Below are 14,405 nucleotides of genomic sequence, written 5' to 3'. Positions count from 1 at the left end.
ACACTAAACAGAAAAAAAGTTCTGGCTATGCCTATGGGCAGTCCCAGAGGGTACATCCTCTCTCTTCCTGCATAGGATATCAGTTTTGTATCAAAGCAGTGTCAGAGAAGTAATAGCAAGCCAACTCAAAATAGAGAGGCGAGTACTGCATCCGTCAATGAACTTAAGAGAAAAGGATTTTACGGTTTTACGGTAAGTCAAAAATCCAGTTCTCTCTATCGTTCATTGACAGACGCAGTCTCTGATGCATATCAGTAGGGACGACCCAAAGCAGTGCCAAAAAATGAGGGGTGGGAACAGCAGAAAATTAAGTCCCCAAGGCTAAACATAGCCAACCAGGCAACATAGGACTCATCAAAACAAAAGATGAGGCCCACCTGAAAAAACATTAAACACTCTCAAGGAAGGCTAAGAAGCCCCCTTAAACAGCAGCCTGCAAAACTTTGCGGACAAAAGAGGCATCTGCAGATGCCAGCACATCCATCTTATAAAATTTCGTGAAGGTATGAAAAGACGACCAGGTAGCCACCTTGCAAACCTGAACCACAGATGGCTGATGGCGAAGAGCCCAGGAAGCACTAAGCGCCCGAGTAGAATGTGCCTTAACAGGGAAAGGAGGAACCTGACCCTTAATTAAATAAGCCTGTACCGCCGTCTGTCTGTTCCATCTGGAAACAGTTGCAGCAGACTCAGGCAGCCCTTTCTTTGGACCATCTGTGAGTACAAAGAGTGAAGCAGACAATGAAAAGGCTCAGTAGTCTTCAAGTACACCCTGATTGCCTGAACCACATCCAGAGTATGCAGTGCAAATTCCTTGAGATGTTGTGTTTAGGACACAAAGAGTAACACAATATCCTCATTTAAGTGGAAACCACCTTCGGAAGGAAAGACGGACCTAGACGAAGTACCACTTTATCCCGGTGAACCAACAGATAGGCTAAACGACAGGACAATGTCGCCAGTTCCGACACCCTGCACGCAGAAGTAATAGCCACCAAGAAGGCCACCTTCTGGGATAAGGTAAGCAGGGGAATCTCCCGAATACTAGCAAAAGGAGGTTTCCGAAGAACCGACAGCAACAAATTATTGTCCCAAGGTGGTACCGAAGGAGGCAAATGTCGCACCCTCTGGATGAAGGGTCGCACCAGGGAATGGGTGACTAATGGCCCTTGGAAGAAAATTGCCAAGGCCAAAACCTGACTCTTGATAGTACTCAAGGCCAACTTTTGATAAAACTCCCCATTGAAGGAAAGCCAAGATCCAAGCCAACGAGTAAGAACGAGGGGGAGCCCAAAAGAGATTCACACCACGCAATATAAGACTTTCACGTATGATGATAAATCTTCAGAAAAGTCGCATTCCTCGCTTTAAGCAAAGTGGGAATCACTGAAGCAAACAATCCCCTGTCCTTCAGCACCTTGGCTTTCAACAGCCAAGCCGTCAAAGCCAGCGACCGTAAAGCAGGATGGAAGATTGGCCCTTGAGACAGTAAATCCTCCCGAGAGGAAGTCTCCAAAGAGCGTCTGCGACTAGCCTGACCAGGTCGGCGTACCAAGCTCGGCGAGGCCAGACCGGAGCTACAAGAATGACTGGAATCCCTTCCGCCTCAAACCTGCGAAGAGTCTTGGTAGCAAACTTGAGAGGAGGAAAGGCATACATCAGCTGATATGACCCCATGGGGCCACCAGCTTATCTGCAGCATCCGCCAGAGGGTCCCGGGAGAGACCACAAACCTCTGTACTTTTCTGTTGACCCAAGACGCCAAAAGATCTACATCTGGAGTGCCCCAACGAAGGCACAACTGCTTGAACACCTTCGAATGAAGAGACCATTCGCCTGCATCCAAGGCCCGTCCGCTGAGGTAATCCACCTGCCAAAATATCCACTCCTGGAATGTGAACAGCGGAGAGAGCTGGAACAAAGCATTCGGCCCACCGAAGGATGCTTTCCACTTCCAAAGTAGCAAGGACACTTTTGGTGCCCCCTTGGTGATTGACATAAGCCATGGCCGTGACAATGTCCGCATGATTGCGCACCGGACAACCCTGCAGGTGCTCGGTCCAGTGGACTAGGCAAAGCCTGAGCGCTCTCAGCTCCAGAACATTGATCAGTAACCTGGACTCTTCCAGGGACCAGACCCCGAGTAGACAACCTGCCCAGAACTCCTCCCTTCCCAGACAGACTGGCATCCGTGGTGACAATTGTCCAATACACAGGGAGGAAGAATTTTCCTAGCTGGAGCATCGGGGACCGAAGCCACCATACCAGGGACTCCCTGGCCACTTAGCTCAGCTGGATCTGGTTGTCCAGGGAACCTGGATTCTTGTTCCATTTGAGAAGAATTTCCTTCTAGACGATCCTCGCGTGAAATTGAGCGAAGGAGACCGCCTCGAAGGACGACACTATTAGTCCCATAACTCTCATACAGGTCTGAAGGGATGACCATTTGCCGGACAGCAACAGCTGAACCACGGTCTTGAATGTTTGAAGTTTTTCCAGAGGAAGAGCACCCTGGCTGAGGACGAGACCAAAGTCAGGCCCAGATAGTCCGGTTTCATGGAAGGGACCAAGGATGACTTCTGAAGGTTCAGAATCCACCCCAAACTCCTCCAAAGTTCTCATGGTGATCTCTAATTTTATTTCCAGCACTGTAGGAGACTGCACATAGAAGCAGATTGTCCAGGTAACCCAGGACCGATATCCTCCGCTGCCGCAACAGCTCCAGGACCAGGGCCAACACTGTTGTGAAGACCCGAGGAGCAGAGGCGAGACCAAAGGGTAACACCACAATCTGATAGTGATCCTCTCCAACGGCAAAATGGAGAAACTGTTGGGTGTCCTGCACATATTGAGATGTGAAGGTAGGCATCTTTGATGTCTATGGAGGCCAGGAAATTCCCCTGATGTAGGGAAGCCAGCACCGTGCAAACTGATTCCATCTTGAATTTTTGAACTCGCACAGAGCAATTCAGTGCCGTCAGGTCCAAGATCGGACGCACCTTGCCTTTCTTCCTAGGAACCGTAAACAGGATTGAATAAAAACCCTGAAAACATTCCGCACACAGATACAGAACTATTACACCCTGTTGTACCAGGTTCTGAACTGCCCCAAAGAGAGCCTGTAAGCAATCCGGGCACAGTCGCACATTGGAAGGGAAAAAAAACCTTACTGGCAGTACGGATCGAAACTCGATCTTGTAACCGGACCGTATGACCGCCTGAACCCATTCGTCTTGTGGTGGCCTTGTCCTCCAGCCTGGAGAAATTAGATCTTGGTTTGCCAGACCAGGGTTGTTTGGAATCGCCTGAGGGAGTCTGAAAGTGCTTTGCATTATCGACTGACCCTGAGGGTAAAAAAAAAAAAAACCTTGTGCTGAGGAGGGACCCCGTCTGCGACGAGGGTCATTACCCTTGTTAGCCTGCTGGAAGGAGGTACTCTTACCCCCGTGAGACTTTTTATAATGTCATCCAGAGTAGCCCCAAACAGGCGATCACCTTGAAAAGGTAGATCAGTCAAGGCCTTCTTTTATGTCTGATCCACAGACCAGCACTTCAGCCAAAGTATACTCTGGAGGACCACTGCTGAAATCAACAGTCGGCCCATATAGGAGCAGTATCCAGCGAGGCATCGCATACAAATAGCAGCCCCAGCATCAGCTGGTCCAACAGCTCCACAAAGACAAGGGGACCCTCCAGGTCACGGCATAGCAACATAGCCCATTTAGTCAATGTTTGCGAGACAAGTGCAAACATAAACACCGGTCCTAGTGCAGACCCTGCCAGGGGGTACATACTGCGGGCCACAAACTTTGCCTTTCTGTCCACCGGATCCCAAAAGGATGAGGAATCCTGCACTGGGATTAAGTCAGTCTTGAGACCGGAGGGACCACTGTAGGTGGCACAGTCCACTTCTTTATAAGGGACTCCTCAAAAAGGTAGCATCTAGCAATCCACTTAGACACCCCAGGGGAACGCTTTGGGCGGTCACATTCTTTTTTGAGCATAGCGTCAAAATACACGTGAAAGGGAAAAACATTTGCCGCTCTGAATGGCATGTGAGTGCCAAACGTAACCTGCGCCTCCTTCGCAGTTGCGTCTTTCCATTTTCAGAGTCTCACACACAGATACAACCAGTGCGTCCACCAACGCCTTATCTTGCGTGGCAGTGGAGGTAGAAATTTCATCCTCACTGTCAGAGTAGACAGGGCGCGAGGTAGCGGACCCAGGAGGGAGACCCAAGTCTGTGGTGGCTGAGTCAGACTTGGAATCTGAGACATCAGATGAGGCATTAGTAGCCTGAGGTCGTTTCTTAGCACCTCACCCTTTAAAGGCCACCTTCACCCGGAACACAAACGATTCCAGGACTGGCGAAATGGCATCTATAGACAGCTGGTGTCCAGGAAGGCCCTGCGGCGGGTCACAGATGGGGACACATGATCAGTAGGGCCCTGTTGCAGCAGGGGAACCCATCAGCCAAAGTTGAAAAAAAGCATCCCACCGCACCACAGCGCCCCCCCCCAGAGGTCGGGCAAAGCGCACTGGAGACCCCCAGCAGAGAGAGAGAGAGAAAGACCCCTAGACTCACTGTACCAAAGATGCACCAGGAGGCCCAGAACGGCTGCACAGCACATGTCAGCAGTAATCTCAATCCAAAAAGAGGAGGATCTGAAGAGGAGCCCAGGGTATAGGGAGGGGCTCCGCCCCCCAAAAAACACCTCCAGGAACTCCCATCCTGATTCTTATTAGACAAGGCCACCGCAAAATGGCCGTGCCAGGTGTACTAAGATGGCCCCCGATCTCCTCAGCACGAGGCTACAAAAAAATGGTGGCCCCGCACGGCCTGCAGAGCAACTGAGGACCCTCATGGGGCCGCCCCCCCCCCCAGACTCCAGAATGGGATAGATTGGAAGGTGGGCCCTAAAGTGACAGGTAGAGGCCCCCCCACACGATCGTTCATCCGTCGCCGCCCCCATATGCGGCCTGCCGCGTGGTCCTAGCCCCGGGGATAGGCCCAATAGTAACCAGCAGTGAGGGGGGGGGGTGCATGACAGGACAGAGGGGAACCCAGGATTGTGAGGGTCCGACCGTCCATCCCAAAATCCACCAGGGGAAGAGGGGGGAACATTTACTCAACACACCCTAACAGGCGGGGGGCACCATCCCATGACAGAACCTCTCTCTGCCGAAGTAGGGGGGCTATCGGCCAAATAGGAACACTGCGACTCGGGCCTAGACCCGGTCGTGTGCGACCTGGCGAGACGTTTAACTCGTGGGGCCAGTCCCCATCCAGTGGGACTATGTCGCGGCCGACCCAGGGCGGAGCTAAGGTCTGCGTACGCTCCTTGCCGGCTGGGGTGACCACTGGATCTATACATCCAGCCCGTCGCCCAGATCCGGCATAGTTGCTTGTAGATCTTACAGGAAAAAATCCGGAGAAAAGCTAAAAAAAAAAAAAAAATGAACTAGAAAAAAAAATTTGCCAGGACCAGAGATCCCAGCAAAGAACTAGGTCCTTACTCCTGACTAGACAGATTAAAACTGGCATCCTATGCAGTAAGAGAGAGGGTATACCCCCTGGGACTACCCAAAGGCATGGCCAGAACTTTTTTTCTGTCTAGTGTACTACTCCTGTAGGGGGCAGTATCACCCTACTGATATGCATCACAGACTGCGTCTGTCAATGAATGATAGAGTAAAGTGAATTTCCTTGCATGGCCTATTTAGAGCCCAGGCTTAAACCCCAATAAAAATCTGTGGAATAACTTGAAGACTGCAGTCCATAAACGGTCACCATCAAATTTAACTTAACTTGAGCAGTTCTGCAAAGAGTGGCAAATATTGCAAAGTCTAGATGTGCAAAGTTCGTAGAGATATATATCCCAACAGACTAAAGGCTGTAATTAAAGCAAAGGGTGTGTAGCAATATTTCCAGGCTTTGGGCCTGATGTGTGTCTGCCATGGTTACCGTTAAACACCAACAGCACATTTAAGCTTGTTGCCCAAGTGTGAGATCTGAGACAATGAACAGTCCAGCATCTTTGGTTTTTAGTTTTTTTTTTATATGGGCATGGGAGAAGGGAATGAGTGGGATACTCCTCTGGCTCAACTAAGTACAAGAATGGGACACTTGAGAAAAAATGCCGCCTAGTGCTGTCTTGGCACCGGCTGAATGCCGACCAACGCTTACTGACGCTTGTGAATCTGACTTGCAGTCTGTGAATTGAAACTTGACTTCTCATACTTCCTCACAGCTCAAAAGTCCTTTACACTGCTCCCTGTAGTCTTCACTGACTGGGGTGGCTACTTGCAATGCTGCTGCAACACTTAACACTTCAGGGCCCAACTGCTGGCACCCACTTTACTCTTCAGGGTCATCACTGGCACCCCCTTTACTATAATCCTGCACCGGGGCTAGCTAGCTCCTGGATCCCTCTGACCTTCCCCGGAGTGGTCCCCTCTGCTAGGCAGACCCCCAGGGGTAGTTTGCAGTACTCACGACTCTTTCCTGAAACTCGACCCCAACGCTCCGCTGGTCCTCAGCACACCTGGATCCTCACTGCAGCTCAGCTAAGCCCTGTGTTCTCTCAGGCGAGCCGCCTGGGACACCTGATTCTTCCTGAGAGGAGGAGAGACAGCCGTCACCTGCCTCCTGGGACTCTGCTTCCCGCCAAAGACGATGCGTCATGTGCTCCCCTCAGACTTCTATCCTCTCCCAGAATGCTATGCGGCACAATCTGCCCTCCTGGAATAGATATAAGCCCTGGTGTGCCATTGGCCGGGTTTCCTTCACTGCCCAATGAGAGCCCTCATTGGGTTACAGTGGGGAGACTCCCCAGTCTCAACAGTCACACCTGGGAACCATGAGAACCTAGCTGAAAACATGGCCCTGCTGATAAGCAGACAAGGCCCACTATACTTTACCTAGCACGTACATTGGAGGGTGCTACAGGTGGTTTAACAAAATACTGACACAAGGGGGTGATCCTTTTTCTAACGCGTTTTTTTTTTTTTTTAATATATATTTTTTACTGACATGTCGGTGCTATATTTTTCACTTGGATGTTATAAGTTGCGCTAAATAAAACAAAAACTGTGCCTGCCTTAATTTCAGGCTGCAAAGCAACAAGATGTAATTATTTTAAAGAGGGGTGATTATTTTCTATACCCACTGTACTAGCACATTATAACAATAACCTGCAGGAGGACCATTTTTTTATTTTTTTTTTTAAACAGAGTTAAAATACAGTTTATCAGTATCAAAAGTAGATCTGAACAGATGTCTTTCGAAGGCCATGTAGATCACGCGCTTCCTGGAAGCAGGTTCAAAAGTCTAGCACTTTAACCAGTGCCGTATATGTGTGTGCTGACAGAACTATGCAACAGATAGGCCTCTAGTAAACCACAACTGAAGTTTTAAAGCTACAGCCATATTCTCCACTCATTCTATAATCAAGAGTCTAACCAAAGCAGTGGTAAGATCTGTTACGGGAATTTGATCAGTCACCCATGGTTTGATACAGTAAACTCACAGCAAAGATAGCGAGAAAAGTAGGACCCACCAGCAAGAACAAAGTGCTAGGGGGGTTCCAACGGCTTATAGTTTGGGTCCTTAAAGACCCTATTCTCCATCGGAATGGAAGTAATTTTGTTAAAGCAGGAAACTGCTGGATTCAAAGCAGGAGTAGACCACTTTAATACAAAATCTTCCCTCAACAGGACAATAAGCACTTGAGGGGAGCAAACAGCTTATCATTGTGCTTCCAATCTCCATAGTGACCCCACTCCCCCCGAGACCCATTGTGACAGATGTTGGGGAATCTTTCCCTGCACCCACTGTCACAATTTAAAAAGAGTGCGGTCGTGTAGGGTTACTGATTGTGGCTGCAATGCTTTACATGCTCCAAATAAAAATATAACAACTGCACATCTTTTACCTGCAAAACGATGTGCATTGTTTTTTTTTTCTAAAAGTGAACTTAGCATTTAATGACTAATGGCCCAAAAGTTGCCAAGACTTTGAATGTACAAAATCTGTGAGAGAAGGCATGGGAGCATGCTTGTGGCCTTTGTGGTCAGAGTCTGCAAATAATTAAGTGGTTTGGGCAATAAAGTCTTGCATGACTGTAACCGCCTACACCTGATCACCTGAGCAATTAGTAGAGCTGGCGGTACCCATTACAGCAGGACTTTCCCCCTGTATTTAAAATCAGGCAAATTGCGACCACGTGGGGATAAGGCAATGTAAGGCTCAGCGTAATAAGCAAGGCTTCGGGTACTCCAGAAACCCAGACAGCTAGTAGCAGGTGAGGGTTGGATGGCCAGAGGTGACCATAGTCCCTGTAGGCAACTAGCAGTCAATTTTTAAGGTGCCCAATGATATCATTGAGGTAGCGCCTGGTGTTCAGCCTGACTGACCTACTCACAAACTGAGTCTTCACAGACAGGGCAAGTGCTGAGGCAATAACTGCTGCTCTCATCACGTAAGGTGCTCTGCTGCTAATTTTACTGGAACAGAGTCTGAAAATCACCCTACACAGAACCCAATGCTTAAAGGTCACTTCCAGGGTATCCCAATAACATTAAGTCCAGAAGAGTCCAGGTGTGACATTCCAAAAGTTAAGCCAAGAACAGTTGCACCTGGATTACTGCAATTGAATAGACAGGCATGCATTAATAGTGATGTAGAGAACAATCTTTGTTAAATAAGAAAAATCCTGAAGAGTATAAAAAAAAAAAAAAGAAAAAAAAAAAAGGTGCTAGCAAAAAAAGGTTAGTTTTCTACACAGCTGAAGAAAAGATTTCCATTCTCCGAAACCACTGAGGCACGCTATTAGGAGGGGTTATCCTGGGTTGGCCTACAGTTTGTTTTGCCTGGGTCCAAACCTCCTATAGGCGGCAGTATAAACTGAAGGTGAAAGACTTCCTGTGTACCGCAATGGATAGGAAAGAAAAAAGTTTATGCTAGATCATGGAATATGAGTAATGTGCTTTAAAAAGTTGATGCGTATGTTTAATCTACATGGCATAATCAATGTGACCACAGAGAGAAATACAAACAGAGAAGAAGCCCAATACCAATTTTTTAGTATTAAAGATAAATCCAGGTAAAAACACCACCAGTTACACATTCATCAAAAAAGTAATTCTAATACATCTAGCTAAGTACTGAAATCTGTTTATATATTAGCTTTCTGTAGTCTCCTGAACAGCAGGCCTCAGACTGGAAGAGGGAGGCGTAGCCCTAGGCTATAACTCTACAGAGCTTAGTAGAATGCTGTCAATCTTACACTGGGATCTTGCCGACAGGAAAAGCTAAGGGAGTGAGGAGAGCAATTATCCCATCATTGTTCATATACTTTTTTTCTTCTTAATTCAGCATGCCAAGGACAGTCCAGTTCCCAAGTAAAACTGCTTAAATGCAGTAAAGAAACGTATGTCAGCAAACTCACTGTATGGTCTGGTAAAGACCCCTGAAAAACTGAATTAACCGAACAACAAATTGTATGGCAGCCAACATAGTTCATATACAGTCATGGGAAAAAATATTGGCACCCCATGCATTTCTGTCAGATAATGCACCACTTTGCCCAGAAAATTGTTGCAGTTACAAAGGTTTAGGAATTCTTAGTTTTTTTTTTTGTTTTGTTTGTATTGGTGGGAGACAAAAAAGCGAAGGAAAAAAAAAAGCCAAGTCTGACACATTCCACGCAAAACTCCAAAAATGGACTGGACAAAATTATTGGCACCCTCAATTTAATAATTTTTAGCATAACCCTTGGAAAAAATAACTGGAATCTATTGCTTCCTGTAACCATCAATGAGTTCCTTACACCTCTCTACTGGAATTTTGGACCAATCTTCTTTCGCCAACTGCTCCAGGTCTCTCAGATTGGAAGGGTTCCTTTTCCTTTTCTCAACTGCTGTTTTGTGATCTCTCCACAGGTGCTCTATGGGATTTAGATCTGGACTCATTGCTGGCCAAATTAGTACTCTCTAGCGCTTGGTCCTAAACCATTCCTGGGTGCTTTTTGACAAGTGCTTCGGGTTGATATGCTGCTGTAAGACCCATGACCTCTGACGGGCCCTACAATGCACCCCATAATTCTCTGGTAGTCTTCAGATTTCATAATGACATGCACACAGTCAAGACATTCAGTGCCTGAAGCTGCAAAGCCACCCCAAAACATCAGTGAGCCTCCATGTTTGACTGTAGGGACTGTATTTTCATTTCTTTTTCTGAAAAGAGTAGAATGATGGGCTTTACCAAAAAGCTGTAATTTTGTTTCATCTGTCCACAGCACATTCTCCAAAAAGGATTTTGGCTCTCTCAGGTAAATTTTGGCAAGCTCTTTGATCACTTTTTCTCTTTTGTCCACGTTCAGGGAGATTAGCTACAGTGACATAGGCTGTAAACATCTTGACAATGTTGCACACAGTGGACACAGGAACATTACGATCTCTGGAGATGGACTGTAACCTTGAGATTGTCCATGCTTTTCCACAATGTTCGTTCTCAAATCATCAGACAATTCTTTGCTGCTTATTCTCAACTCCATGCTCCATGGAGTTTTGCGAGGAATGTGCCAGATTTGGCTTTTTGTTTTTCCACTTTATGTGTCATCTCAATACAAATAAATACATGAGAATGCCTAAACATTTGTTGGTGCAACAATTTTTTGGGCAAAGTGGTGCATAATCTGACAGAAATACTGGGGTGCCAACATTTTTTGGCCATGACTGTATATGCATTTAGCGGTTACTCCGAAGTTCAGCTTTTGCAGACTGGAGTTCAAAAGGAGTTTTTAATATTTATACTGCAGGTCTCAGGCTTGGTTTACACTGCTGCAACGGCAAAGTTGTACGACTTTGTCTGCGACTTCCATCTGACTTGGATGCTATTTGGAAGCCTGTACAAGGGCTTAAGTTGCACCCAAGTTTGACCAAAATAGTGCAGGAACCTTTTTTAGAGTCAGAGCGACTTGTGTAGTATCAGTTTAGACCGCTCTTATAGGGAAATATTGAATTTGACATGTCATGAGACTTGGGGTCTCACAAGTCGGATCTCACTTAAAAGAAAGCAGAAGTTGGCTATTAACTCCCTGAGGCTTGGAAAACACTAATATTTTAACAGTTTTTGCTACTAATTTCCATAGTTATTGTATTTATATAACTTCTGAAAATTATGTTACATTGACCCAAAAAAAAAAAAATGTTGAAATGCCACATTACATCAAAAATATTAATCGTCAGTATACGATTTACATGACCGTGCTAGGAAAATGCACTTTTCTTTGGCAAATATGACAGTGTCTTAGCTAAAAATGCAGACAATTCCATTATCCTCACAATTTATGTAACAGACACTGTGGCCTGACCATGAAACCTACCTTGCTGATCTGATTCAGCGTTGCGGGAAATTAGAGCACTTACTGCAGGGAATGTGATACTAGACATTGCAGCTACAGCACCAGCTGCCCACATCATCCTGAAAATAAGCAAACAAAACTGGCAAATGAATAGATGACCTTGTATTGATGAGTATACAAGCTCTAAAGCTATGTGCATTGAACAGTTATTACATTTATAATGTACATAATGCAATAACCCATTACATTCATTGGAGCTTTGCTCCAATATTATGTCCTTGCATTACAAGAGGTAGCTATACAAAAATACAAAAAAATCAGTGCTTGAAATTAGGTACAAGGCAATAAAGTAAACTGTAAACCGATTTACAGGGGGATCAGAGGAAGAACAGAAGCCCCATGCAATTACTTGTCAAAAAAGTACTACCAGCTTCTTTTTGATCTGAAGTGTTGCCAAGCTATCTGGAAACACACTTCTAAAGAACTGTTAAAAAAAAAAAATTATATATATATATATATATACACACACACACTGTATATGTGTTTTTCAAAGATATGTACACATTTTAAGTTAACTGATTTTTACCTGTGTGCATAAGCCTTTAAAATAAATAAAAACCCATACAACTGCGTTCGAATCAAGGCAATTATTAGTAAACTTTAATATCTGTAAAGGCACAAGCTGTCATTACTTACCATGGCTGTGAGCCAAAGCCATACCAAGCTAGCTGGAACATTTGAAAGCCCAGACCAAGTAGAACAGTATTTTTGTTTCCTATTGTTCTCATCAGTATACTGAGAAATACAGTCTAGAAAAAGAAAATAGATAACACAGACATCTACTGTTATAAAGAAAAATACTGTACATGTGATGCAGATGTTTGAAACCTAATTTTGAAAGAACAGAACAATTTTTACAGATTTAAACATTTTTTTAAAACAACCATTCTAAGCAAGGTTTCCTCCAGAGGCTGCTGACGGCCCCTTGAGCTGTAGATTACTAACCTCTCATCTGATAGTAGCTGCATAGTACTCTATCTAATGCCACTTGGCAGGAGATGAAACCAATGAATTTTCTAGCCAACTGTAAGGGGGCATTCTTTCCACAGACCACCAATATAAGGGACATTTTCCCAATGACATTCAGTCAGGAGTTCCCTGACGCCTGAAAATAATTTCCTTAGTTCTGGTGTTCAAAGGTTAAGAAAGGCCGTTTTAAAAGTATATATACTATATAATCACTCAACACTGAATTTAGCATTGCATATTGATTAACCACTTCTGGACCGGAAAGGTTTTTCCCCCTTAATGACTAGGCCATTTTTTGCGATTCGGCACTGCGTTACTTTAACTGACAATTGCATGGTCGTGCAACAATGTACCCAAATAAATTTGATGTCCTTATTTTCCGGCAAATAGAGCTTTCTTTTGGTGGTATTTGATCACCTCTGCAATTTATATTTTTTGCGCTATAAACAATTATGACAATTATAAACAATTAGCGACAATTATGAAAAATATAATATTTTTCACTTTCTGCTATATAACATTCCCAATAAAAAAAAAAAAAAAAAAATGAAAAATCAAATTTTTTCATAATTTTAGGCTAATTTGTATTCTCCTACATATTTGTGGTAAAAAAAATCCCAATAAGCGTATTTTGATTGGTTTGAGCAAAATGTGTTGCGTCTACAAACTAGGGGAAAGATTTAGGTCATTTTTTTTACATTTTTTACTAGTAATGGCAGCGACATTGCAGTGGACAGATCAGACCCCTGACATTTGACACTTTTGGGGGGACCAGTGACATTACTAAAGTAATCAGTGCTAAAATGATGCACTGTACTAATGACACTGGCAGGGAAGGGGTTAACAACAGGGGTGATCAAAGGGTTAAATGTATGCCTAGGGTGTGTTTTCTAACTGTGTGGGGGGGGGGCTTATGGAATCCACACAGGGACCTGTGTTCCTAAATAGGAGGAACACAGGAGCCCTGTGTTGATTGCTGACAGAACATCGGTCTGCTGTGTTTACAACAGCAGACCGCTGTTCTGTCTACACGGGGAGCGATTGCGGGTGTCCAGCAGCAAACTTGGCCGCCGGCCCCATAGATGAGCTTCCCCGCTGGCAAATGGGCGCGCCCCCACGATCGTTCCAGCGAAGCGACGTACGGGTAGGGCGTTTCGCTGGAACCTGCCGACCTGCCGCCGTATATCTGCAGCAGCTTGTCGGCAAGTGGATAATGACCAGGCCCTTTTTTGCAATTTGCCACTGCGTGGCTTTAAAGCGGAGTTCCACCCAAATTTTGAACTTAACTGATTTCAGCAGTGATATGTTTTGTAAAAATGAATTGGGCTATATTTTTTTTTTCGGGTCCGTTACCTTATTTTAGAGGATAGTTTGTTCTACTACCTCCTACTGCGGCCCCGGACGTCACTTCCGGATTTGCATTTCATCCTGGGAGATGTGTGTCATCAATCCCAGGAGGCAATGGGCATCGCCGGCTGGTAGCATCATGTTATTTCCAAATAGGAAATGACGCGATGCAAGGCAGTGATATGCACAGAATCCCAGGAGTGAGACACAGCGGCTTCACATGCCCACACTCTAGATGGCCACGCTCTATAGTACATTAAAAAAGTAAGTTCTAAATGCTGCACAAAAACAAATCAGAGGACAGTTTAGAAGATAGTTAAATAATAAAGCACAAGCGGCGACTATTCCAGGGGTACTTTTATCTAAAAGAAAGAAAAAAAAACGTCCGGAACTCCGCTTTAACTGACGATTACAAGATCATGCAATGCTGTACCCAAACAAAATGTATGTCCTTTTTTGTCCCACAAAAAGAGCTTTCTTTTGGTGGTGTTTAATCACCTCTGCGGTTCTTATTTTTTGCGATATAAAAGAAAAAAGATGGAAAATTACATTTTACAATTTTTCTTATAGAAATTATTCAATAACCTCAAATTTTTGTCATACATTTAGGTCAAACTGTATTTAGCTACATGTCTGATAAAAAAGAAAAAAAAAAATCTCAAT

At 45.0% G+C, this 14,405-nt stretch overlaps 1 protein-coding gene across 1 annotated transcript in view; it reads right to left on the bottom strand.

Moving 5' to 3' along the window:
- Positions 1-14,405, bottom strand: part of LOC309544226 (hippocampus abundant transcript-like protein 1) — a 160,837-nt gene that overhangs the window by 23,417 nt on the left and 123,015 nt on the right. The window contains exons 9-10 of the mRNA XM_082243119.1: positions 12,063-12,175; positions 11,388-11,485 (exon numbers count right to left, since the gene is read on the bottom strand). Coding sequence (XP_082099245.1) covers positions 11,388-11,485; positions 12,063-12,175 — 211 coding nt within the window. The remainder of the gene's footprint in view (positions 1-11,387; positions 11,486-12,062; positions 12,176-14,405) is intronic.

The sequence above is a fragment of the Pelophylax lessonae genome (assembly GCF_965119305.1).
Source record: "Pelophylax lessonae genome assembly, chromosome: 1".
NCBI lineage: Eukaryota > Metazoa > Chordata > Amphibia > Anura > Ranidae > Pelophylax > Pelophylax lessonae.
Note: the sequence above shows the minus strand (reverse complement) of the source record. Positions and strands in the feature narration are given on the sequence as shown.